The sequence below is a fragment of the Rutidosis leptorrhynchoides genome, chromosome 2 (genome assembly GCF_046630445.1).
Source record: "Rutidosis leptorrhynchoides isolate AG116_Rl617_1_P2 chromosome 2, CSIRO_AGI_Rlap_v1, whole genome shotgun sequence".
Classification (NCBI taxonomy): Eukaryota; Viridiplantae; Streptophyta; class Magnoliopsida; order Asterales; family Asteraceae; genus Rutidosis; species Rutidosis leptorrhynchoides.
This window is the reverse complement of record NC_092334.1, coordinates 631,899,764-631,912,220: the sequence shown is the minus strand read 5'-3', so window position 1 is coordinate 631,912,220 and position 12,457 is coordinate 631,899,764. Positions and strand designations below refer to the sequence as shown.

Sequence of the window (12,457 nt, the reverse complement as noted above, 5' to 3'; positions counted from 1 at the left end):
TCCATGGTCTCGATCAAAAAGAATGTTGAAAAGCGGTCTCGATCAAAAAGAATGTTGAAAAGCGATGTACAAAGACTAGAACGGTGATGGTGTTTTGGTGGTGACGGTGCTTCATCATGTTGAATCCGTGTAAAATAAATAGAACAGAGACACTGGATTCATGGCCACCACTTGGGTGGAGATGGTGCTTCACTTATTGAGTGCATTTACTTGATTAATATGTGTGTGTGTGTGAGAGAGATTATGCAATTTAAGTGGGTATATATATGTGCATTAAATTGATTAAAATAGCTACATGTGATACCATTTTAAGTGTGTAAGTATGCGATTTAGATTTTAGAATTTAATAATGAGATATATGATGAAACCCATAAAAGTAATTCACTCCAAATTCTACGAACGAAATGCACCATAATTTATTTTTAGCCTTTTGGTCATGTAAATGTAAGAAACTTTATCCAGATGCCATTTTTTTAATCAAGAGAATCTGGGTTCCTAGTCGCAAAGTACATTTCCAATATCACGCAGCGAGTCACAAGAGACATAACAGAAAATATATTGCCACGTAGATGAAAATACATGTTAAGACGTGTAGATATAGAAGTTAAGACCATATTAGATATATGCTTATACCAGTACAAGTTACAAACTTACAATCACAAAATAGTACTGTAACAAACACTTACTAGTGGCATGACTGCATAAACCATTCAGATATATGCCTACAGTAGCGGAGACAGGGAGGGGACGGAGGGGTGCTGAGCCTCCCTCAATGAGCCCAACCGCAATGAAAAATTAATAGGATTTGATTAATTATTTTACCTAAGCCACCCTCAATTCAAGCTAATTTAATTTTTAATTATTCGTCTAAATATCTAACTATCGATGTGTGAATACAACTTTGTTAAGAAAATGGATAGAGTTTTTTTTATCATAGTTATCTATTAATCAAGTAAGCCTCCCTTATCTCCGAATCCTGGCTCCGCCCCTGTATGCCTAAGTTACAATTTGACACACTTACTAATTAATGGCATGACTGCACTGCGGGTGACTGCAAAAACCAAAACCTTATCCCCTTGCATCATATTAGACTACTGATCACATATCTAATCCTCCTAGAGCCATTTCAACACAAAATAGACGAACCAAATTTACACAAACTATGAACGTACACATGTGCAGAATACTAAGACCAGTAGATATCTACTTCAGCACTGGGTGAGGCTCGATGGAATTTTAACAACTTTGTAGCAACCATTAACCTTCCATTCTCACCACTAAACACTTTGGATGACTCAGGATGAATAGCAATTTTCTTTAACGAGGGTGAACCTGCAAGTAATTTCTTTACCAACAATATTTCATTCTCTGAACCTTGAAAAGATTGTAACACCACATTCCGTAGTTGTGCCAGCCCCATTCTGATGTGACTTAACTCCGAAGAAAGAAATGCAGATGGTGTGACAGCACGTTTAGCCTACCAAAAATAAATAATACTACTAAGATGCACAGCTATGAGGCTGATCGATGAGTATACGATACATATATGTTCACTTACTGTAATCCCAAGGGTCTGCAATTTGGGAGAAAACCAAATCAGATCAACAGCAAACGATAAATTATGGTCAAAGCTAAAATCTATTTGGTGTAATGTAAGACTCTTGAGGCAGGGAAATGAGGTGGAGACCTGCTTTTTACCAACTGAATTTCTAAAGTTTCCAAAGAACTGTAATTAAATAAGAAAAGTTGTGCATTAGAACTTTAGAAAGATCGATGTAATTAAATAAGAAGTATAAAGATGATTCAAGATACCCAACTACTTAGCCTTACCATGCAGTTCTGGAAATCCAAAAAGAGCACTTGAAGATTTGGAAGATATTTCCCAAGGTCAAGAATTAAAAAAGTTGTGATTACTGTTTGGTCAAGCATACACAATGGCAAGAACAAATTTTGGAGATTTTTAAGTTTGGCAATCTCAACTAGTTTTATTTTTCCAATACGATCATGACGATTGAATTTCAGAATCTCAAGTAAAGGACTTTGAGTGATAATTTCTCCAAAACTTTTGTTTTCAAATGCTACCTGATACAGGTCCAAGCACAAAAGATTTGGTAAACCACAAAAAGTGGGTGGGGAATACACAGAACAGTTATGAAGTGTCAAACTTTCCAACTCCACGCAAGAGAAAATATGGGTAGACAACTTCAAAGTTGTTTTATGCATATTTTTAAGCGTAAACTCTTTTACTCCCTTTCTCGACAAGAACATGATCCAACTATTTATATCCTCAATATCTAATACCTTGTTATTTGGTATATAGAGGACAAATTTTGTTATGGGACCTTTAAGATGAAGAAGAAGTCTACTTATTATATTCCTCGCATCATACCAATTCTCGATTCCTAGTCGCACCAAATACTCGTAGAACATATTATCAAGCACGAGGTGAGTGAGCAGAGTCCATTTAAACCTCCAGTTTCTTGACAAGATAGCAGTCCTCACTGCATACTGAATGGGCAAACGATCCAAAATATTAGTAACCACGTTATCTGGCATGCTGTTAATAACATCCTCCAACCCAACTTTGGATGCTTTATGTGTCCCACGAGCCAATTTCATATTCTAAACATAAGACAGTATAAGTATAGACATATAAGCTGCCATAATAACCAGTACAAATAAAATGAAACATCATTTTGTTTTACAAATTAAATAGTATATTACACATAAAAAAAAAAAAAAAAAAGGAGACATAAGTCTTATAATATCTTAATTGGGGGAATAAAACATGATCTGTATAGATTATTTAGGGTGTGTTTTGGCTTAGCTTTTCAGGTCACTTTTTAGCTTATTGCATTTAGATAATGCAACAAGTTGTTTTCAATTGTCAAACACTTCTGATATTTTTAGCTCATTGATGCTAGAAAAGCGCATGTTAATAAGTTAATACAGCTGGGGCTTAACATTACCCTCCTCGCTCGTTTAACATCTATTATGGGTATGTTTGGCAAAACTAGCTGAAAGCTGCAAGCGTTTAGCTGAAAACGTTTAGCTGAAGCTTTTTAAATGTATTTAATTGTTTGGCAAAGTAGCTGGAGCTGTTATAAAATAAGTAAAATGACAAAAATGGACACTAGAAAAAAACATTTAATGCTAAATCAACATATCTATGTGAATTTTGATTTCTATTATTTTTGTAGTTAACTTTCAATAATTCATTATAGACAATTGTGTTAGTATATAACCATCAACTGATAACGTAAATTCATCGATCTAAAATCACAAGATCATACAATATTATATATCATATATTAGAATATGATTATACAAGACTAACGCATTGATGAAGCATGCATACACCAACGATATAATACTAATAATTGTGACTCAAATCTCATAAGTACAAGTAAAACAAAGATTACAGTTAACCAATTATATCATACTATATACGAGTAATTATTAATCTTGGGCGATAGGTGTCCGTTTGCAATTGTAATTGTATAACGTGGAGTAAATATATAAGTTTGGTAGATTTCAAATAAATGAAAGGGTAGTACAGTGATTTAGAAATCAAAAAGCCCATTTTGCTTGAAACGCTAGTCTCATTAGCGTTTGTAATTAGAGCTTAATGAAGCTTTTTCTTACCATCAAAAAGCTCTAAACTAGTTTATCCAAACGAAGTTTTTATTTAATAGGAGCTTTTTCTTAAAAACTAAAAGTTAAAAGCTGCAAAAAGCTTCAAAAAGCTTGTCGTCAAACATGACCTATATATTCGATCAGTACATCATCATAATTTTTATACGCATCATCATAAAGAATCAGCATCATCCTTACAACTATCATAAAAATGTTTTCGTTCACCAACAGCAAACGTAAGTGGTTTCTTGGCCCAACAGGATTAAGGACACAGCCCACCTATGATCACGGCCCACTAATATTATTAATAAGCCCGATATTTACATCAAACCCACCTATTGAATTTAAAAGCCCAATAACTACACACTCAGGAACATGCGAAAAGTTTGATACCCCATCTTGACTCCCTTTCATTCCTTTTTTTTCCTTTAATAATCAAATGGGACAATATTCTTAGTGGATGTCGGCCAAAACAAGGAAAAGTACCCAATTGCATACAACTAGCTTTATTTATATCCATCTTTGATCCGTCTCTTTTTTTTTTTTTTTTTATTTAAAGCAATAATTGTAATAGCATTTTTCGGCCACCTCTTCTTTTCTTTACTAACTGGCCGAACCAATATATCATGAAACGACCCGACCCAATCCATATGGACGAATACAATAACATATGATTACATCGCGAGTCATTTGACCTCTATATGATACGTTTTATAAACATTGCATTCTTTTGAAAAGATATACCATAAATGAATATTTAAAATTCAATGTTTTCGACATCTGATGATTTCTACATATAGACAATCACCGTAAATAACAGTTTACAAGAATACTTCCGTTGACAATGCAGTCAAAATAAATACACGGTGATGATTTTGTGAATGCAATGCTTCCTCGAATAAAACATGTATGACTCCATGCACATGGTTTCTCTAACATATATTCAAACAGCGGAAGACTTCTAGGAACCTGAGAATAAACATGCTTTAAACGTCAACATAAAGTTGGTGAGATATAGGTTTAATGCTAGCAGCGTTATAAATATAGACCACAAGATTTCATATACATAAACGTTTTAATAAAAATATTCTAAGTTGTTGAGCACTTGATAACCATACTTAACATTTAATCAACGTCGCATATTCCCTTTATTATGAAATCTTACTACACCGTACCAAGTGTAGTCACCGAAACGAAGTACTGTGCAACCGTTGAATATTGGTCGTCCAGTCCGGTTGGGGTTGTCAGGCCCGATAGATCTATCAACAGGATTCGCGTTTACAATTCCTCATGTAAATAGTAGTTACCAAGTTACAGGGAAGTATGCCAGTGGTACAACTCAACGTAGAATATATATTTTTAATCACTTGTGTCCATAACGTAAATCATAAAATGCATGTATTCTCATCCCGAAATATTTAGAGTTTAAAAGTGGGACTATATACTCACTTTTTCCTTGAAGTATTTAACTCGACTTGGTCTCCGATAGATATCACGAACCTAACCATATATATATATATATAATATATCAACATATTTTCTTTTCAAGTAATCGTTACATATATGTATATATACTTATAATACTTTTAATATTTTCTTAGTCCGTAGTTAGCAGTCCGATGTTAGTGGTCCACAATTAGTTGCTCAATAAAATAAATAAAGACCCCATCATATTCGTATTGATCAGAATTAATCTCGACCCATGGTACCATGTTGTCAAATGACGTGTTGCGTACATAAAGTACCGTGTTGTCAAATGACGTGTTGCGTACAATCATGAGGTCTTATGATTAATCTTCTCGTGTTGTTTACGGGTGGTCCGGAAATATATAAAATCAAATCATAAGTAATTATATATAAAATATCATATTAATTAGAAAATATATGATTAATTTACTTTATCTCCAAATATTTTCGTAGCTAAACTAGCTTCGGATACCCAATCTTGTTTTAGTCGTAGTTTCTTCATTACAACTCCGTTTTTGTTGGTTCAACTTGCCACTTCCTTGGATCGAGTCAAATTTTAAGAATACGAACTGAAAATACCTTAGTTTGTATTCGAAATCACAGGTTATAGGTCAAACTTTGGTAAAACTTATGAAAGTGATCATTTTCCATCATAAAAATAACATTTAATGATCATTTTTCTAAAAATACTTACACTTTGAGTTAAACCATGAAATTTTTATGTGTTAACATATTCATAAGAAATATCATTTTTCCAGAACATGAACTTCCAATTCAAAGTTCAAGATGGTTTTTAATTATCCAACCCAACACAGCCCCCGGTTGCACTCCGACGACGTAGATTCAGTTTTTAAGGTGTTCTTTGTAAAACCAAGTTATATCTTGTTAAGTTAGCATATCATTATTTTATATTACAGGTCTTGAAGTGTTTTAAAAGTTAAGTTAGAAGGATCTATTTAGTTTGCAAACAAGTTTGAAATCATTCAAACTATGTTCTTGTTGTTAAAATTTTACAACATAAAATAAGATAGCTATATAATTATGAATCGAACAAGATTATGAACAAGGTTACTACCTCAAGTTACTTGGACAAAGTTACTGTAAGAGATAAGAAAAAAATCTTGGAATCAAAGAGTGGTGGAGTTAGATCAAAAGTGGAAGTATACTTCTTCAAATGGGTGGTTATTTTGATATGTTCTTGAAAGAGTTTTCTTATGGTGTTTAAGGCTTGTAATTGAAGCTAAATGATGGAGAAAATGCTTGGAGATGATCAAATATGAAGTTAGGAGTATTTTGAGAGAGAAATGAGGGTGTAGGTATGAGAAAATGGAGTGAAGAAATGGTGTTCATTCATAAAAACGTTTTTAGTTTATAAAGAAAGAAAAGGATTCCTAATTTTGTTTTCTTACTAATAATTCATGCTACTTGACAAATCCTAGTTACCTCATATCTAGGGCAGTAATAATGTTGATTAGGATGTTGATTTGATGTGTTTATACCAATAGTAAATACATATAGAAGTTGGGTATGATACGGGTACATATACCCTAGATATATGTATATAAATCTTGAGGAAACAGAATGAGAATTCAAATATAGCTATCTTTTATGAATATACTTATATTGTTTTATGTATTTAAATCCTTAAAAAGTGATTAAATACATTATATATACGATACATGTATAAGCATTATAGGTTATAAGTATATATATCAAAGAATGTTACGTATAGTTATCGTTTTAAAAACTTAAGTTAGTAGTTTCAAAATATACTTATAACTCATTGTCATTAGTACACAATGAGATGTTAAACCATCCTTAGATCATGTTAAATATATATAAATACATATATATACACAAACGTATAATTATCGTATGTTATATAGTTCGTGATATCATCGGTCAAATTGGACGGTCAAACGTTGTGTAAAACTCTTTTCAAAAACACAAGTCTCAACAATTTGGATTGCTTATCATGTTGGTAAGGTTTAATTTATGTAAATATTAATCTCATAAGTATAAAACGATTGGAAAAATCCGGGTCGTTACAGTACCTACCCGTTAAATAAATTTCGTCCCGAAATTTGAATAGGATGGTCATGGTTGACAATAAGTATGTTTTCATGACGTATACGAGTTGGAAATTAGAGTTTTATTATCATCAAGTAATATTGATAAAGCAATTTGATTTTTGTGAAGAGTACGAGTGAGGCTATCACCAAAGGGTGAAATGAGTAGGTATAGATTCGTCATATCTTTTGACGTAGATAGGATTGATTTCCAAGTTCAAGAGATTTAGAGTAAAATCTTCATAATGAGATTTGATTCTTCGATAATCAAGGAAATTAGAATTCGCTTTAAATGCGATCATCTATTTTGATTGCTCTGTCGGATCTTTTACTATAAATCCACCTCCCTTCATTTCCTTACAACTCATACCTTCTATTCTTCCTCTGTTAATTCATACTTTAAAACATTTATCAGTATGCTTCATCCAGTACTGATCCTGGATATACTCTTAACTTTCATCTCTGTCATTCTTCTTTTTCATCTACCTCCGGAGGATTTTATTTATTTCTACTATTACCTTGGGGTTATAGTATTGTTAATTCTCCCGTGCCTTTACTTTGCAATACGTATTGATATACACGGTTTGTAATTTATTTGTTGTTGTCGAGCTTTATATTTTCTTTTATATTCAACAGTTCCATACTTCTGTTTCCTCTTCCCGACTTCGAGTCAAGCGAATAATGGTCCGGAATTTGTAGGTATGGATTTTGAAATAAACATAGTTAATGTTCTAAGAAGGAAATAGTAATTGCACGATCTTGATTTGGTAAGTTACCAGAATGTCCGAAAAGATAGAATTATCAAGGAGATATGTTCTTAATATGTTTGGAGATTGGGTAGAATGTAAGAGTTGTGTAACATGGCACATGATGACGTTATGATCTGTGAATCATTATGTTTGATATCGCATATTTTATACGCATTTTCCTTAGTGATATCGGGTACATTTTGGTCCTTTTGGATACGATTTGGAATTATTTCGGTGAAAGTTGTGAAAAGTTTGAGTTCCAAGACCAAGGAGGTTAATTTTGAAGTTATTTGATGGTTTTGGGTGATTTTCGATGTAAACGAGTGAAAGGGTTTGGTCCGATTCGAGTTTTGGTGTTTGTATTAAGTTTTTCAGCTCATTTCAGCAAAAAAATGACATGGAGCGCCGCTCCAAAATGTGGCGCGCCGCGCCATTCCACATAAAATACAGTTCGAGCATTTTTAAAAGGCAGATTTCAGCTCACCAGTTATTTGGCGCGCCGCGCGAGGAAATGGCGCGCCGCGCGAGTAAGGGCGCGCCGCGCATGGTCTTAACCGGGTTCAGAATTTCACCTATTTAAAGCCCGAAAATTACCCTAATTTATCATTATCGTATCCAGACGAATTCCAGCAGCTTTTTGACGAACTTAGGTGATTTTTGGGGATTTCCAAGGTCATTCTAAGGTATCAATCATTCCGGAAACAAGTCTCGATTCGTTTATCTTTCAGGATTCAATCATTGATTAGGTTAATCTCTTGTCATAAACAATGAATTTCTCTATTACTTTATTTGTGATTTTTATTGTTGCCATGATTATTGGCTAAGTTCTTTAATGTTTGTCTAGATTTAATAACCTATGTATTGGATGCTACTTATCAGTTGTTTGATTAATTTATGATGATTTGACGTTTGGATTAAAGAACCATTCTTATTGAAGCTAGACTCTTCGATTCAATTGGCTGTGTACTTGTTTGATAGGACGAGAGTTCATTAATTTAGTGCATTAATTTACAATTGGTTTGTCTTAATTGATTGTTTGCTTACTCGGAGACGAGAGTAAATTGAATTCAAAAGGCTAGACGAAATAGGGGTGAATTATGCGCAACGAGAGTTGGTGTGATTGTGATTTGAGTCTTCATCTCAGTTGAACTGTTTAGTCACAATTAGGAGGTCTTAGGCTACGGGGAATTCCGTGTCGTGTAATCTTAATTGAAGTGTTTGCGCTGGGGAATTCCAGGTGAACCGACTAGATAATTCACATAAGTTAGATAATAACTGGGGCTTAATCTAAATGCATCCAATACTAGGTGAAAAAGGTCTAGACAAGCATTCGTTTTTTTATTGTTTACAACTATCTTATTTTACTCGTTTGTTTGCTTTAAAGCTTAAAACTGAAAACACCAAAAATATTGTTCAATCTTGTTATTAATTAAAGCTATCTTTGATTTTGGCTAATCGTTAAATAGCCAACCAAACAAATTATCTCGTAATTCAATTTTCTAGATTTAACTTAGTTTAATTCATTAGTTACAATCTTAATTTTCACGTCTAAACTGTCCTTGGAACGATCTTGGATTTACCAACTTTATACTATTGCACGATCGGGTACACTGCCCGTTAGTGTGTAGTAAATCTTTAAACCGGTTTTTCCCATTATAAATAATAGACGCGATTTCACACATCAAGTTTTTGGCGCCGCTGCCGGGGACAGTTGTGTCGAAGATTAAGATTGCTATCTAATTGTTCTTAGTTTAGTTTAGTAATAGATTATTATTTCTTTTCGTTATTCTCAAGTTGAATTGGTGCATTTAATCGGTTGTTAGTGGTGATTTCGCAGGTAACAGGTAGTGCATGCCACATACGCGTTCTTCTAATTCTCCGATTTTTCAACCATTTGCAGAACCCGAAAGAGAGTTATTCAGAGCGTTAAGTCACGAACAACAGTCTACAGTGGATTCATCTTTTTCTTCAAGTGCTAATATAATTAATTTGGGAAGTAGTTCTGAAACTGTGGTGCCCGATACACCACCTGAAATCAGAGAAGAAGAAGAATCTTACATTTCCATAGATCTTTTCGAGACTGAAGATATGGCTGACCAAGAACAACCACCTCGTCCTCAGACTATGGCACAAAAGTTGAAGGCCACACGAGGGGGCCAAGGCAATTCGATTACTCAACCAAACATCACTCAGCCTTTTCAAATTACAGGGCCGATCCTGAATTTGATTTCTTCTGATTGCCGATTTTATGGCAAGGATACTGAGGATGCTAACGAGCATCTTCGTAATTTTAATGATGTTTGCAATTTGTTTAAGCTACATGAGGTTGCCGATACTTCAATCAAGACAAGGCTTTTCCCTTGGACTCTTAAGGGAGAAGCTAAGAGATGGTTAGATAAGCAACCAGAGGGCACGATTACCTCTTGGGAGACTTTGGAGGATAAGTTTTTGTCGAAGTTTTTCCCTGCGTCTCGAGCTGTTAGACTTCAAGCAGAAATTTCACAATTTACACAAAAGAGCAGTGAGACATTATTTGATGCTTGGGACCGTTTTGCTACTTTGCTACGCTCGTGTCCGCAACACGGGTTGAATGATTTACAAAAGGTTCAGATTTTCTACAAAGGTTGTGACATTCCAACTCGTCAGAGTATTGATCAAGCAGCAGGTGGTACGTTAATGGATAAGACCGAAGAAGAGGCGTTAGAGATAATTGAAAAGCAAGCTGCTTACTCTCACGAATAGCATCAAGATCATGAGTCATCCCATTCAGCTTCAGTTAAGAGAACCGAGACCACTGGTGCGTATGATGATTTTGGTTCTATCAGTGTGTAACGACCCGGAAATTTCGACCAAATTTAAACCTTAAACTCTTTATGTATCCGACACGATAAGCAAAAACCTCAATGTTGAGTCTAGAAAATCTGAAATCTATATCTGAAAGATTAGTTACCCTTTTACCCTGCCTGACGATTCACGAACAACCTATAATTTAAAACTCGAAACCGTCATGATTTATATATACGATTTACTTTCTTAAACAATGCTATTTCAAATTAAAATTTTACGTATTAAGTCATTTTATTTTTATGATATAACTTTTGTAATTTTTTTTAAGAAACGAAGTTAAATTAAAAATGTACAATTTGTAAAGCACAACGTACAACAATGTATAGCTTAAATAGTTGAACCGAAATTAATTCATTTACTATTTATATAAATAGTAAATGAAATGAAATTAATTAATTTACTATTCACATGAAAATGACATGATAGAAATTATTAATTATAAGTTACATAATATACCCCTAAAGTATTTGAGAAATACAACTTTTTAAATTCTAAAGATTCGTAAGATTTAAAATTGAATTATTATATATTATTTATTTTACACGTTTTAAAAATTTTATATTATTATATTATTTTATTATTACTTTATTTTAATTATTATATTATATTTATATTATTATATTAAATATATATGTATATATATATCACACACGCACACTTACACAAACACATGAGTACTCCATATTTATTTCTTTTATTTCTCTTTCTTTTTCTATTTTCTTTCTACTTATCTATCTAAAATTTATCATAATATCTACTTTTATTATTAACTATACTACTAATTATATTATGATTTTTATTATCAAAATCAATATTATGATGATCTTATTAGTAGTAAGTGTTATGAGTGTTAATAATTCTATGACGGGGTTCTGCCCAAATATTTTCAAAACAAGATTATGAGTGGGATAAAACTAAGAAGATTATGGGTCAAATTATGGAAGTAATGGGTATGGATCGGGGGTTTTGCTCGTGAGACAAACTAGTGTTTGTCATCTCCGTTGCGTCTGAATAATATCCTGCAATATTGAATCTCAATATTGATACGTGAGCACTTTAAACTTAACTTTTAATTTACTTTTAGTGTATCCCTGACTAGTGCTCGAGAGGTTAGGATCGTGTACATTTTTATATCTATTTTTGTTAAAATATATTTAGGATAGAATCTGAATTAGTTACTTTTGCGGTTAAGATAAGGTATATGAATAATATGTTTTTGGAAAGGTGGCGAAAAACTATAAACTTTTCATTTAGATGTCGAATAAATTCGACGGACAGATTTGAAGTTATAGCCAATTGAACTTTCGTACAAATTAATAAAAATGAATATTTTATTTTTACGTTATCATCAACAATATTATTATTGAATTATTATAGTTACGATTTTATTAATATTCTTATTAAAATTTTCAAACTATTATGTTGATCGCATTTGTTATTAAAATTATTAGATTATTATCAACAACGTTAAAAATATCATTTTTATTTAAAAGTAATTTTTAGAGATGTTATTACTATAATTGCTATGATTATTTTTGATAAATGAAAACAAATCATATTTTTAACAAATTAGTATTTTGATTATTATTATTGTTAAAACTATTAAATTATTATTATTAAAATTAACATATTCATTAAAAGTAGTGTTTTAAATAAAAATAATGTAGTTATTATAAAAAAAAAATGCCA

At 32.5% G+C, this 12,457-nt stretch overlaps 1 protein-coding gene across 1 annotated transcript; it reads right to left on the bottom strand.

The window, feature by feature from the left end:
- Positions 1-589: 589 nt before the first annotated feature.
- LOC139893642 (uncharacterized) lies at positions 590-2,366 on the bottom strand. Its single transcript, XM_071876820.1, has 4 exons — positions 1,831-2,366; positions 1,559-1,726; positions 997-1,477; positions 590-722 (listed from the first exon to the last, which is right to left on the bottom strand). The coding sequence occupies exons 1-3, from the start codon at positions 2,266-2,268 to the stop codon at positions 1,187-1,189; spliced, it is 897 nt and encodes a 298-aa protein (XP_071732921.1). The 5' UTR covers positions 2,269-2,366; the 3' UTR covers positions 590-722; positions 997-1,186.
- Between the last annotated feature and the right edge of the window lie 10,091 nt (positions 2,367-12,457).